Below are 15324 nucleotides of genomic sequence, written 5' to 3'. Positions count from 1 at the left end.
TAATTTACTTTACTGTCTATCTCCCCCTCTAGATGGTAAACATCTTACGGGCAGGGAACGTGTCCACCAACTCTCTTGTATTGTGCTCTCCCATGATCTTAGTACACGGCTTAGTGGATTGAGCACGGGCCTGGAAGTCAGAAGGTCACGGGTTCTGATTCCGGCTCCACCACTGGTCTGTTTGTGGCCTTAAGCAAGTCACTTCACTTCTTTGGGCCTCAGTCACCTCATCTGTAAAATGGGGATTGAGACTGTGAGCCGCCCCGGGGGACAGGGACCGTATCCAACCCAGTTTGCTGGTATCTATCCCAGGGCTTAGAACAGCGCTTGGTGCGTAGTAAACGTTTAACCAATACCATAATTCTTCTGATTATTATAGCTCTGCACACAGTAAGTGCTCACTAACTGATGGATTGATTGATGGAGATCCGTGTTGCCAGGTTTCAGATGGGTGACTAGGGGATGTTTGTTGCAATCTGCCTTCTCCCACCCTCTATTTTGATGGAGAGATAGAATCTGAGATTTTCTGTAATTGCCTTGCAATTTCCCAAACTGTAGGCCCCTCGTGGGCAGGGCTGGTGTCTACCACTTCTCTCACACTGTACTTTCCCAAGTACGTTGTGCGGTACTCTGGGCATAATAAGAGCTTAATAAATATCACTGAATCACTGATTGATTGACGAGGTAGCTATCCTTTCTCTCTTGGCAGGCCATTCTGGGAAAACAGAACCCGATAAAAAGGGGAAAATTAGCGTGGCCCAGCGGATAGAGCCCGGGCCCCGGGAGTGGGAAGAACCTGGGTTCAAATACCACCCCACCACTTCTGCGCCGTAGGGCCTTGGCCAAGTCACTCAATTTCTCTGTGCCTCAATGACCTCATCTGCAAAATGAGGATTAAGACCGTGAGCTCCACGTGGGACCAAGACTATGTCCAAACTAGTTAGCTTGTCCCTATGCCAGCTCTTAGGTGCTTGGTACGTAGTAAGTGCTTAACAGATACCATAAAAAAGAAAACTAAAGAACAAAAGGACCCAGGACAGGGAGTCCTGAGTTTTAATCCTGTCTCTACCACTTACATGCTGTATGACTCTGGGCGAGTCCCTTTGCTGTGCCTCACGTTTTTCATCAGTACAAAGGGGATTCTCTTATAGCTGATCGATCGAGTCTATCTGTGACTGTATTTTTTATTGATGTCTGTGTACTTGTATTGATGTCCGTCTCCCCCCTCTAGACCGTGAGCTCATTCTGAGCAGGGATTGATAATAATCGATTAAAAAGCGCTTGACAGACAGCACAGTTATTTCGGCTCGATCGCATGGCCTCAGCGCTTGGCGGAATCCACCGCCACGGAGCCGGTAGAGCCGTGGTCCCCGTCCACGTGGCCCCCGGCGCGTGTGCGCGCGTGAGATTCCCGTCCTCATTTTCCCAACTCCGGCAAAAGAAAACAAGTCCGGGCCGGGAAGGGCGCCCGGGGAGCTTGCAGGAGCTGCAGCCGCTGCAGCCTGCAGGAGCTGCAGCAGGAGCTGCGGCAGGAGCGGCAGCAGCGGCAGTTGCCGGCCGCAGAAGCCGACCTCCCTCGGGCGGTCCCGTCCCTGTGACGTCAGCGGGGGAGGGGGCGGGGCCTAGAGAGGAAGGGGGCGGGGCCGGGCGGGTGGTGACGCCGGCGGGATGGGACGGCGGGAAAGGGGGGCGCGGCCTGCAGGGTAAGGGGCGGGGCCCGGCCTATGGCGCCTGCGGGATAGGAGGGAGAGGGGTCAGGGGGCGTGGCCTGGAGGGAGAGGGGGCGTGGCCTGGCGGGTGGGGCCCGCGGGGGCGACGGGGGCGGGGGACGGGGGCGTGGCCTGGAAGGAAAGGGGGCGTGGCCTGCCCCTTGGGGCCGGCGGGATGGGACGGTCGGGGGGAAAGGGGCGCGGCCTGGAGGGGGAAAGGGGCGTGGCCCGACGTGTTGCGCCTGCGGGGTGGGACGGAGGGGGAGAGGGGGCGGGGCCCGGACGGAGAAGGGGGCGTGGTCCGGCGTTTGGGGCCTGTGGGCTGGGACGCAGGGGACGGGGGGGGGGACGGGGGGGACGGGGGCGGGGCCTGGACGGAAAAGGGGCGGGACCGGACGCACTGCGCCTGCGGCGTGGGACGCAGAGGGGGCAGGGGGCGGGGCCCTGAAGGAGAAGGGGGCGTGGTCCGGCGTCGGGGGCCTGCGGGGGGCGGGGCCTGGACGAAGCAGCGGCGGGGCCGGACGGGGGGCGTCTGCGGGGTGGCACCGAGAGGGGCACGGGGGCGGGGCCCGGAGGGGAAAGGGGCGCGTCCCGCCGGGTAGGACCCGAGCGATGGGACGGCGAGGGCCCGGGGGGGCGGGGCCCGGGGGGCGTGTCGCCGTGTGTGTGTGCGGCCCCGCCCCGGCCGGACCGAGGACGCCACGGAGCAGGCGCGTCGCCGGCGCTTGCCCTTCTGCCGAGCCCCCGCCGCCGCCGCCGCCGCCGCCGCCATTTGCACGGGGACCCCGGTGACAGGGGGCCGGGCCGGGCCGGAGGGAGGGCGGGAGGGGAGGGGAGGGGAGGGGAGGGGGGGTGGGGCGGGGCGGCCGCCGCGGACCGGGCCGGGCCGGGCCGGGCCGGGCCCAGGCGGGAGCACGAGCCGCCGGCCGCCGCGGCGCGGAGAGGCCGGGCCGGCCCCGGGGGCCCCGGGGGGCGTCCCGCCCGCCCACCGGCCCCACCGGCCCCACCGGCCCCCCCGGCTCCCCCGGCTCCCCCGCCCCCCCCGGCTCCCCCGCCCCCCCGAGCCCCCCGGCCCCCCGGCCCCCCGGCCCCACCGGCCGCCGCGGAGCCGACGGGAGGCGGGGGCGAGCGGCCGCCGTTTGATGGATCCGAGGATCGCCTGGTTTCAGCCAGAGCAGCTCGGACCCTCCAACAGTTTGTGGATGCAGATCTGGGAGACCACCCAGGGGCTGAGAAACCTCTACTTCAACCACCACTGCCACAGCGGGGGGAGCAGCGCGGCCGGCCCCGCCCCGGGCCCCGGGCCCGCCGCCGCCCCCGCCGCCCCCGCCGCCGACAGCCGCCCCCCGCCCGCCGCCATGGCCCAAGCCGCCAAGCCCGACCCGAGGGACTTCTTGTCCTTGGAGACCAACAACAACAACAACCATCCGTCCGGACGCCGGGGCGGGGCGGCGGCGGCGGCGGCCCCCGAGGGGCTCCCGCCCGCGGCCGGTCCTGCCCCGGCCCCGGCCCCGGCCCCGGCCCCCGCCCCGGCCCCGGCCTCGGCCCCCGCCCCGGCCGGTCCTTGTCCCGCCCCGGCCGGTCCCTCCGACCCCGCGGCCGGCGGCAGCAACAAGAGGAAGCGGGACAACAAGGCCAGCACCTACGGACTCAACTACAGCGTGGGCGGCGGCGGGGGCGGGGGCGGCGGGGGCCGCCACGACGGGGGCCGCGGCCCCGACGGACACTACAGTGGCACCCCCTGGAAGAGGAGGAACTACCACCAGGGAGTCGTCGGGTGAGTCGGCGCCGCCGGCCGCCTGCGAGGCGCTGCGCCGGGACCTGGCGGGGGGAGGGCTCGTCCCCATTTTGCAGATGGGGGAACCGAGGCCCCGGGGAGTAGGACTAACGTGGGGGGAGGGGGGGGGCGTTAAGCGCTTAGCTGGGGGCGGACGACTGGTCTAAACGCCCGGGGAGATCCAGGGTCACCAGGTGGCCCCACGTGAGGCTCGCAGGCTTCGGCCCCATTTTGCAGATGAGGGAACTGAGGCCCCCGGGAGTACTAATAACGTTGGGGGGGGGGGCGCGGGTTAAACGCTTAGCTGGGGGCAGAGGACTGTTGTAAACGCCGGGGGAGATTCAGGGTTATCAGGTGGCCCCACGTGAGGCTCACAGGCGTCGGCCCCATTTTGCAGATGAGGGAACTGAGGCCTCCGGGAGTAGCAATAACGTCGGGGGGGGGGGTGGTTAAGCGCTTGCTGTGGTTAGAGGACTGTTGTAAACGCCGCGGGAGATCCAGGGTTACCTGGTGGTCCCACGTGAGGCTCGCAGGCTTCGGCCCCATTTTGCAGCTGAGGGAACCGAGGCCCCCCCTCATAATGTTGGTGGTTAAGCGCTTGCTATGTGCGGAGGACTGTTCTAAGCGCCGGGGGAGATCCCGGGTTATCAGGTGGTCCCACGTGAGGCTCACAGGCTTCATCCCCATTTTGCAGATGAGGGAACTGAGGCCCCTAATAATGGTGGTGGTGGTGGTGGTGGTTCAGTGCTTGCCATGTGCAGGGCACTGCTCTCAGCAATGGGGGAGATCCAGGGTCACCAGATGGTCCCACGTGAGGCTCACAGACTTCATCCTCCTTTTACAGATGAGGGAACTGAGGCCCCCGAGAATAATAGTAATAATGTTGGTGTTTGTTAAGCGCTTGCTATGTGCAGAGCACTGTTCTAAGCGCCGGGGAAGATAGAGGGTCATCAGGTGGTCCCACGTGAAGCTCACAGTCGTCATCCCCCTTTTACAGATGAGGGAACTGAGGCCCCCGGAAAGAATAATAATAATATTGGTGTTTGTTAAGGGTTGGCTATGTGCAGAGCGCTGTTCTAAGCGCTGGAGGAGATACAGGGTCATCAGGTGGCCCCACGTGAGGCTCACAGGCTTCATCCCCCTTTTACAGATGAGGGAACTGAGGCCCCCGAGAAGAAGAAGAATAATGGTGGTGGTGGTGGTGGTGAAGAGCTTGCTATGTGCCGAGCACTGTTGTAAGCGCTGGGGGAGATACAGGGTCATCAGCTGGTCCCGCGAGGGGCTCACAGTCTTCATCCCCATTTGACAGATGAGGGCACTGAGGCACAGAGCAGTGAAGTGACTTGCCCCCAGTCACGCAGCTGCCAAGTGGCAGAGCCGGGATTTGAAGCCGTGACCTCCGACTCCCAAGCCCGGGCTCTTTCCACTGAGCCACGCTGCTTATTCTGTGCAGAGCACTGTGCTAAGTGCTGGGGAGGATGCCTGTCCCCGCGGCTCAGGCCCCGATCCTGGCGGGCGAAAATTAGTAATAATAACGTGGGTATTTGTTAGGCCCTTACTATGTGCAGAGCACCGTTCTAAGCGCTGGGCTAGATCCAGGGTAACCAGGTTGTCCCACATGAGGCTCACAGTCTTCACCCCCTTTTTCCAGATGAGGGCACTGAGGCCCAGAGAAGAGAAGTGACTCGCCCACCGTCACACAGCTGACGAGTGGCAGAGCTGGGATTCGAACCCGTGACCTCTGACTCCCCAGCCCGGGCTCTTTCCACTGAGCCACGCTGCTTCTCATGTCGGCCTCTCTTAAGCGCCTACTGAGTGCAGAGCGCTGCTCCAAGCGCCGGGGAGGATGCAAGGTCATCAGGTGGTTCCCACGTGGGGCTCCCCGTCTTCACCCCCATTTTCCAGATGAGGGCCCTGAGGCCCAGTGAAGTGACGGGCCCCAAGTCACCCAGCTGACAAGCGAACGGCGGAGCCGGGATTGGAACCCATGATCTCGGACTCCCCAGCCCGGGCATTTGCCACTGAGCCACGCTGGTTTACGAAGCAGCAGTGTGGCCCAGTGGAAAGAGCCCGGGCTGGGGAGGCCGAGGTCACGGGTTCGAATCCCCGCCCTGCCCCTTGTCCGCAGTGGGACGGGGAGCATGTCACTTCTCGGGGCCTCAGTGACCTCCTCTGGAAAATGGGGATGAGGATGGTGAGCCTCACGGGGGACAACCTGGTAACCGTGGATTTACCCCAGGGCTTAGAACAGTGCTCTGCACATAGTAAGGGCTTAACAAATACCCACGTAATTATTATTATTATTATTATTATTATTAATTTTCGCCCTCCGGTCGGGCATCCGAGCCCCGGAGTCGGAATCCGCGGGCTCCGGGCCCTGCAGCCGCTGCACCCGATGCAACCGATACGGGTGCAGCGGCTGCAGGCGGTGCAACGGGGGGGGGGGGGGGGGGGGGCTGCTGCTCCCCACCCTGTGAACTTTGCAGGGGTGCATTGCCAGGAGGCAACCATCTCCATCCCGACTTGCCCGCAGGGGTTGCATTTATGCTAACCAGCTACAAGTTGTGCCCCCCCCCCCCCGGGTCCCCTTGGGGTTTAAAGTTCAACCCCGTACAAAATGGAATCTGACCTGACCCCTACGGAATTGCACACCTAAGGACAGCCCCGAATCGTCTCATTTTAAGTGTTACCGGCTTGCCGGGTCAGTTTTGGTGGTGTTTTTTTTTTTTTTTTTTTAAAGCAACTTTAGAAACTTTTTTTTTTTTTTTAAGATCTGCTGTGATTAGATCGCAGGTTCATTCATTCAGTCGTCTTTTATTGAGCGCTTACTGCGCGGAGGGCACTGGACTGAGCGCTTGGAATGGGATTCCCATTTGGGAGCCGGAGCGGGGAACTAGGATGGGGAATGTTGGGAGGGCGGTGTCAGGAGTTGGGCGTTTAGGCCGCTTCCGTGGTTGGGGGGAAAGAAGTCTGGTTTGGGAATCGAGGTGGAGGTTTTAAAGTCGAGCTCCTGTGGTCTGCTGCGGTGACCTTAGGCCAGGCACTTGGTAATGGGAATCATGAAGTACTTATTGTATGGTAATAAACCCGGTACTAAACGCTGGGAGACAAGACATGTGGGAATTAGGCCAGGTCTCTGCCCTTTGGGCGTGGGGGGACTCACTCGACCTTTGGGCTTCAGTTTCCTTGTCTGTATAATGGGCACCTCCCTATCCCAAGGTGGGTCTTGCACAGGCCAAATGAAATATTGAGGTGAAAGCACTTGGGGGAAAAAAAGGCACACTTCCTTTCTTCCTCCCCAGTTATCCTTATTATTGCTCTTCAGATAGATCTTCCTGCCCCATTGATTGTTGGCCAGGACCGAAGGTTTGGGATAAATTGGTGGTAGGTCTGTGTAAAAATGTGTCGGGTGGCATCCGTCTGGTCCCGGGGCGGGCAGGTCGTCCGCATCACACTACTCTCAGAGTTAGGGTTTTGGAGAGCGCAGTGTGACGGTTTAGAATTTGAGTGATCGTGGACTTCAAACCCCTCACTTCCAGGAGGGAGCCTTTAAGATCAGGGTCGAGGCCTGGGGATAGGATATTTTTGTGCGGGGGAAGGTTACAAGGGCTCTTTCCAGGGATTCTCCTCTCTCCATTGGATCCCGTGGAGAGACCGCTACTTTCTAATCTCTACATGAAGAGGTTAAGATTGAAGTTAGGACAGTTAAATGTCTGAGAAGTTGTAAATAAGCCAGATTAATGACTCCAGTAAACTCTTGGCCTGGTGACAAGGAAGTTGATATTGAAGCTTCTGGTGACTTCACAGGGCACTAAACTGAGTAATCAGTGTCAACTCCAGCCTGAAGTGCCACTCTTCCCTGTTACAATTTCACTGGAGCTTCTTTGTGTATTTGGGTAAGAAAAGTCAAGTAAGTTATGAACTCCACGTGTGTTGGGACCCTAGTACTGATTTATTGGAGATATTCTCAAGTCCGGACTCTTCGCTCTAGGGCACGTTGAGAGATGCTGTAAAGTTGACGATCTGCACATGCGAATCTCCAGAAATCGGGCACGGTCTTTGTGGCCAATTTAACCCATCCACCCTTGGCATTGTAACTCGTTTAAAACGGTTAAAATTATTCAGGCTTTACCTCATTCGACACATTTTCTTATTGCTTCTAGTTCATTGTGGTGAGGGTAAACCTGACCCTGTATCTACCCCAGCGCTTAGAACAGTGCTCGGCACATAGTAAGCGCTTAACAAATACCAACATTATTATTATTATTATACACTTTAAAAATTCGGTTCTTGGAGAATCTTCTGGCTTCGACAAAGTCCTCGGCAGGCATTTCTAAGAGGGCTCTTCTAAGACTATCTGAATGTTGGGGAAATCCATGCTCTGATTTGCATAGTCTAATATTCTTTAATGTACTTTGATTTTTTTTCTAAATCATCTTTATCAAAAATATTCTGTTTTGATGAAGTATACAGTAGAAATCCAGTTACTTAAATATTCATGGCCCAAAGACCTGATTTTTTTTTTAAAAAAAAGAGGTTTAGCAAACAAAATCGCCTACGCACTGTCCCAACATAGTGAAACCGTATTGAGGTCTGGTAGTCAAAACTTTGACTTTCAGAGCTCGTTGCAGTTTAAACTGTGTGGCATGGCCTTACTTCCAGTGTCCAGCACAGTATCAAATTAGTACTGTGTAGATCACCCGATTTCACATCGGTGAAAGGGATAATGAGGGTGCTTGCTTTCATCCTTGAAATATTGAACTTTAAAGCAGCTGGGGGTGAAGGAACAGATAGGGATCCAACCAAGGCTTAAAAGAAATCCAGCCTGTCACAAAAAGGCATTTACACGGTTTAGGGCAACTTTAATATTGGGAATTCAATCCCCAAAACTTCAGGGTGTCCTATATGCCTTGAGGCCACTGCTGCTTAGGGCCACTGGATAAAAAAGTATTCTCTGTTTTCTGAAATGAGTGAAATTTCTGTGAAAATTTGGGGCCACTGAATTTTGTGCCCAACACGCTGGCAAGAAATATCTACTTCTCAGGTACGTTTCCCGAGGACCTATTACCGTCCTCCGCATCCAGGTGCTCAGAGGACCTGGGTTTTAGTTCGGGCTCCCCTGCTCATCTGCTGTGTGACCTTGGGCAAGTCACCTCACTTCTCTGTGCCTCAGTTACCTCAGCTGTAAAATGAGGATTATGACTGGGAGTTCCATGTGGGACAGGGACTGTGTCCAACCTGATGAGCTTGTAATCAGGTTCTAACCAGTGCTTAGAACAGTGCCTGGCACATAGGGAGCACTCAACAAATACCATTTTTTTTAAAAAAAAAGAATCACTGATGTGGCAGGTGATATTGATGGAGCATTCATGAGGTGCTAATGGCCCTAAAGAGCAGTTAGATATTTCAGTGCCCCTTTTTAAAATAAACTGATGCAACACTGCTGAATTTGAAAGTGAATTTGTATAGCTCCCATTTTTCCAGGTGTCAGTGGGTGATAGGGAAGAGATGGGAGTTTCCCCGCCTAGAACCCTGGAGAGGCCTTAGTCCCGCCGCTTCAGGTCCGATAATCTGGGCGAAGGAGCGTGGTCCGCGCGGTGTCGCTTGCACTTTCTCGTCCACGTTAGTTGTGTTCGCTCTGGGGCATGGAGCGCTGCGAGTGAGGAGGAGGGAAGGGATGGGAGCCTGATGTGATGAGAGCAGAATATTGGGCCCAATCCAGAGGGCCGGGGGAATGCTGACAGAGAGGAAGGTGGAAAGGCCAGGCTGCCAACAGCCTAATGACGCGGGAGACTGGTGAAGAGAATAGTTGGTTCCATGGGCCTCTTTGCCTCGCTGGACCTCGTCTGTCTAAGCACAGTGCTCTGCGCTTAATTCAGTGCTCTTCCCCCAGCTCCATGAATACCATTGATTTGGGGGGGGCGGCAGGGGGAAGGGGGGTGTGTGTGTGTGTGTGTGACACTGACCCATCTAGTGCTCTGCCTGTCCCCTGCCTTCCTCCTACTTCTAAATCACATTAGCAGCTAAATCCTAGAGTGCCAGACTTCCCTTCAGGAACAGAAATACTGGTCGTCTTCTTGTGGAGGGCTTTATGCCTTATCTTAAAAAGAGGATTCTCTCAAGTTTTAAAGTGTGCTTTTTTGGTATGAAGCAATGTGAGAAGCATATTGCTTCATCTTGTTGTAAAGTGAGTAACTTGAGTTTTTTCATTAGCATGAGAGAAACTACTTCATGATTCAGTCACATTACTAGATAGTTTTACGAGTCAGTCATACTCCATCAGAGGGGTGGGATCATTTTGATTTGATTTAGTGGTCTTGTCAAAATAGGCCTGCAGGTTTTCTGGTTGAGAGAATTACATCAATCTGTCAATGTTATGTAGTGAGCACCTACAGAAGGGTAAGAACTGCCCTCAAGTCACTGACAGTCAAACGGAAGAGCCAGGTGGAAACTAGTTGCAGGTTGTCAGAGCTGGCGGAAGGACGAGGATCAAGCGGGAAACACATCAGGACTCAGCAGCTGAACAAATAATTGAATGTACAGCTAAATATAGAAATCAATAAAAATAGACATCCACACATAAGTCGTACTGGGAAATGTAGACCGTCCCTGCATTGGTTCTCATGGCTGCATCAGGCGCGCACCATCCCTCCCGAAAGCGGTCTGCAAGCTTCCGCGCCAGCGGCCCAGCTCCGACCACTCCTCTGGTGTGAGGCTCAGAGCCCTGGGCGCTTCTTTGCCGGCCGGTTGGCTCAGTTGGTTAGAGCGTGGGGCTGATAACGCCAGGGTGGCGGGTTCGATTCCCCGTGCAGGGCACTTATCTTCTCCCCCTCGAGACTGTCCGCTCCTTATGGACAGGGACCGTGTCTGCTAATTCTGTGGTACTCTCCCAAACTCTGAGTAGTGCTGTGCACGTAGTAAGCGCTCGGTAGCTGATTCCCACCCCTTCCCTGCCATACGTACTTGGAAAGAGTGGTCATATCCACAGATGAAAAGAGAATAACTGCGGACCCTCATGGGGGGCTGGGAAATGGCCTCAGAAGCTCCTTGGCTGCCCCCTGGGACGCGCATGGAGGTGGACAAGAGCCACAGCCACAGTGGGCAGAGCTCCGCCAGGGATCCTGAGTGCTGACCCAAAGTGGCCATATCTGTAATTTATGTACATCTCTCTAATTTGTGTAATTTCTTTATATTATTGTCTGTCCCCTCCTCTAGACTGTAAGCTCACTGGGGGCAGGGAATGTCTCTCATATTATATCGTACACTCCCAAGCGCTTAGTACAGTGCCCTGCACAGAGTAAACGCACCATAAACACGACTGACCGACCAGAGAGGGCTTCGTGGGGCTGCCGCTCTGGCAGAGCACCGTTCGTTCCTGACACAGTTTCATGGCGGCAACTGAAATCTACTATGAAATGCTCACAGCTTTCTTCCACAGAATAGTTTGACCGCTCTGCTGTGCCATTTATGCTTTTGTGGCATCCTCTTCCTCCCGTAGAATCCGATAGCTCCGGTAAAACTAATTTTTTTTATTTTTTTATTTTTGGTCCCAGGGTGACAGATTTTGAGTCGTTTCTCATTTCTTATGATTGCGGAAGCATGAATTGCCCATTTATCACTGCCATGCCTTTTCAGAAACAGTTTTCAGAGTAAAGAGTTGTATCTAAAAACAATAATGTTCAAAATAATTGATTAAGGAGCAGATCGATGTGCAGAAATCAATGAAAACTATCCATATTATTTTAATTATTTTTACTTAGAGCAAAGAATTAAGGTTTACGTAGATAGCTTGTAGCCAAAAACACTCAACTCTTCAACTCTGTAGCTTTTATTAGTATTATTATCAGTAATAATAGTGGTAATGACAATACTGATTATGGCGTTGAAGTGCTCCCTGTGTACCAAAAGCAGTTCTAAGTGCTGACTGAGTTAGATACAAAATAGATGGGACACAGTCCCTGTCCCTCACAGGGCTCACACTGAAAGGGGAAGGGAGAGAATAGACATTTCATCTCCATTTGATGGATGAGGAAACTGAGACACAGAGAAGTTAAGCCATTTGCCCAGGGTCACACAGTAGGCACATGGTGGAGCTTGGGATTAGAATCCAGGTCCTCTGACTCTCAGCCCCCTGCTCTTTCCACTTGGCCATGCGGCTTCTCTTATTAGAGACCTCCTTACTGTAGGTGAGGAATGGGATTCTTGTAGGTATTGATACCAGAGAAAAAGAAATGAACTCAGAAGTGCTAAAAGGAACTAGTCCAAATGATCCAAAGGAATCAATAGCATTTATTGAGCATATACTGTTTGCAGAGCACTGTACAAAGCATTTGGGAGAGGACAGTAGACTTTGTAGACACAGTCCCTCCCCTCAAGGAGTTTACAGTCTAATGGGGAGAGGTAGACACTCAAATTTCAGGCAGGGGAAGCAACCAAGTACGAGGATATGTTTATCAGTGCCTTGGGGAGAGTGAGTACCTCCCACATCTTCGTGATCATAAGGACTCCTGTTGCATAGGAGGAGGTGTGAATTTAGTAGGATTGTGAGGATGAGGGAGAAGAGAAGTCCGTGAGGTGAAGGGGAAGGGGCGGTGAAGGGGAAGGGAGTTCCAGGCACTTGGGGAGGGCACGATGAAGAGGCCAGTGGCAAGGGAGACGAAAATGAGGCCCGCTGGTGAGGTTGGTGTTAGAGGAGCCAAGTGTGCAACCTGCTTGTAGTGGGAGAGGAGCGAGGGTAAGTAACGGAGGCGGCGGGGGGGGGGGGGGAGCTGACTGAGTGCTGTCAATCAGCTGCCAAAAGTTGCCAGACCATAGCAGGAGGAGCCCCTTTCTGACTCTGTTTTCATTGGGTTGGCTTGCTGTATTAAGGGCATTCCCCCAGCAATCCTGTCGGGAGCCCCTGCCCTAGGATGTTCCCTAGGGAGTGGAGAGGATTCCTGTAGTCCTGCCCCAGGAGGGCTGGGGGAATCCCCCGCCATATGCCCTGTGATCCCCCGAGCCAGATGATCAGTCGGAAGCCCTCGTTCCTTCGTGGCCTTGCAGCTTCAAAGGCAGTGGACTGGCCTCAAGGAAATCTTCCCTGCTGTCCACGGAGCTTCCTTTAGGCCCACAGCCATGTTTTTCATGGCTGCCGTACAGTTTCCAAAAAGTTATGAACTGGGTTTTAGCTCTGGTAAAGTTCACAGAGCGGTTTTTATTTTTTTGTCCAGTGCCAACATATGAACATGTGCGATAGTACCTTGTTGTGATTCTCCTTAATTTGAAAGGTGACTTGGATCTGTTCCCTTTGGGTGCATGGTATCCACCCCACCTTCAGTCCCACAGCTCTTAGGTACCAAACTATAAATTATTTATATTCCTGTCTGTTTCCCCCTTTATGCTGTAAGCTTGTTATGGGCAAGGAATGTGTCCTCCAACTCTGTTGTATTATACTCTGTGGACCCTGTAAGCGCTCATAAAATCCATTGATTGAGTAGAGTCAGTTCGGTATAACAGTCATATTTATTGAGAGCTTACTGTGCTTAGAACATTGTACTAAGCGCTTGGGAGAGTACAATAAAAGAATAAGCAGACACATTCTGTACCTAAGCCACCCTTCTTTCAAAATATAGAAGAATCAAGCTCAGAGATCTGTAACTCTGAACCAAGTTGGGGAAATAATGTGCTTTTTTTCCTGAGAGTTCATATACTTTTAAAAATGATTTGACCTGTAGATACTTATACTCCCTTCTCCCCCGCCCTCTGAATTTTACCAAGAGGATCCTAATAAAAAATGTATCTGCTTAGTCACCAAGAAAAGTCAAGCTTGAGAGAGTGTTGTCCTCTTAATTCTATGGGTAATTAGCAGACACACTTGGCAGGCAGAGAAATATATTATGAAAGGCTAGCCCACTGAAGGAAACAGCTAAGCCAAACTCAGGCAGGGAGCTGGGGTTCTCACTGGATAATCAATACAACTGCCTGCTGAATTAAAGTGTTGACACCCCTCCCACTGGTGGCGTGGGAGTCCTTCATTCCCAGTGTCACGGCCAGAATAGCAGGGTGGGGGTCGAAGCGGGGGACGGGTCCTGTCCCATTGGAACGGGACAGGAAGAAGCCGGAGCGGAAGCGTGCAATTTTGGCAGCTACTGCCCCGTCTGAGCGCCGAGGCGGACACCCCCTCTTCCACCAGTGCCCCTGAGGGGCTCCTGACCGTCCTGCCAAAGTGAGGCAGGAAGAAGCTAATGGGACAGAATGGAAAATCTTGGGGAGGTTGAGTCTGCTGTGACTTGAACTTTGGACCCTCTTGCCTGAGCAGCGAGAGGCTGAGAAACTGCTCCCTGAGCCGTAATGTTATGTGGTTTTTAGTGTTTTTATTATTGTCCTTGTTTTCTTCATGTTGGGTTGCTATTCCGTTTCGGTCTCTGAAGAACGCTAAGCACGTTGTTGAGTGCGTAGTACCATGTGTTGTACTCATCCTCAATACATACTGTTACTGATACTTAGGTACATTTGGCCAACCCCCCCCCCCCCCCCCGACCCCAGCATGCACCCTCCCTCTCTCCGTTTTCAACCTGATTATCTTGTATCTACCAGGACTTCTCACATTTTAAGTGCCTAACGAGTATTAGAAGAGAGGCACTGTGGCCTAATGGGTAGAGCCAGACCTGGGAGACAGAAGGACCTGGGTTCTAATCCTGGCTCCGCTACTTGCCTGCTGTGTGACTTTGGACAAGTTACTTTACTTCTCTGTGCCTCAGTTATCTGTAAAGTGGCGATTAAGATTGTGAACCCCATTTGGGACAGAGACTGTATCCAACCTGATAAGTTTGTATTTACCCCACTGCTTAGAACAGTGCCTCAGGCACAATAAGTGCTCAACGGATACCACAGTTATTATTATTATTAGTATTATTATTATCAGCTCCCCGTGGAACTGGGACTATCAGATAATTTTGTACTTTCCCCAGGGCTTCGTACAGTCCTCTGCACACAGGAGCCCCTCTAAATTCCTTTGGATGAATGAATTTGACCAGTGGTAAACTTGGCGAACTAGTCTCGTAATCCAGCCTCAGGAATCAGGGCTGGGATGGATTTTGTTAGGAGCAGTGGATAACATGCTCTTACTTTTTGCACACCAAACCTGTCACCCCCACCCCCGTGCCTCAGCCTTTTGCCCTTCCTTTCTGTCATTCCTTCCTACAGCACTCCTGATTGAAGGCCAGGGGGAGGGCTGCCTACCTCGAGGTAGATTGTCTGTCCCCTGAGGAACAGAGACAGGGACTGGGTCCAGTTCCCATCTGTGCACTCCCTAGCAACTCACCCTACAGTCCTCTGTGCACAGTATGCCCTTAATAAATACTATGGTTTCTTCGATCTGGATCCTAGTGTCAGCAAAAATCCAGTCATTTGCAGAGTGAAATTCACTGTGATTTTAGAGATGCAAAGTAAAATCAACTACAAAGTCTTAATATCAAAAATGGCTTTTTAAATTGTAGTCTGGACAGACTTAAAGACTCCTGTCTTCGTCAACACGTTCAGTTCTGCTAGAATGCAAAGATGACATTTATGGTGAAATCTCACGTTAAAATTTGCGTGCCGTGACTAGGTAGATGTGTATTGTTGGAAGAATATTTCCTAATTCCTTACCAGTGTATTAATCATTGATTGGAGCTGGACTGTAAACTCGTTATGGGTAGGGAACGTGTCCGTTAATTCTGTTGTACTGGACTCTCCCAACTGTCTAGTGCAGTGTTGGGCATGTAGGAAGCGCTCAATAAATACCATTGAGTGAGAACACTGTACTAAATGCTTGGGAATGTTCAGAACATGAGAGTGGTGGGGGTGATCCCCTCCCAC

General features: G+C 53.7%; 1 protein-coding gene across 2 annotated transcripts in view; it reads left to right on the top strand.

The window, feature by feature from the left end:
* The first annotated feature begins 2804 nt into the window (after positions 1 to 2804).
* Positions 2805 to 15324, top strand: part of TENT4B (terminal nucleotidyltransferase 4B) — a 64503-nt gene continuing 51983 nt past the window's right edge. The window contains exon 1 of one of the 2 annotated variants that reach the window (XM_029075153.2): positions 2805 to 3486. In XM_029075153.2, coding sequence (XP_028930986.1) covers positions 2852 to 3486 — 635 coding nt within the window. In that variant the 5' untranslated portion in view covers positions 2805 to 2851. The remainder of the gene's footprint in view (positions 3487 to 15324) is intronic. The other variant, XM_029075154.1, reaches the window with a different exon arrangement.

Source organism: Ornithorhynchus anatinus, chromosome 11, assembly GCF_004115215.2.
Source record: "Ornithorhynchus anatinus isolate Pmale09 chromosome 11, mOrnAna1.pri.v4, whole genome shotgun sequence".
Lineage (NCBI taxonomy): Eukaryota > Metazoa > Chordata > Mammalia > Monotremata > Ornithorhynchidae > Ornithorhynchus > Ornithorhynchus anatinus.
This window is presented reverse-complemented; position numbering and strand designations above follow the sequence as displayed.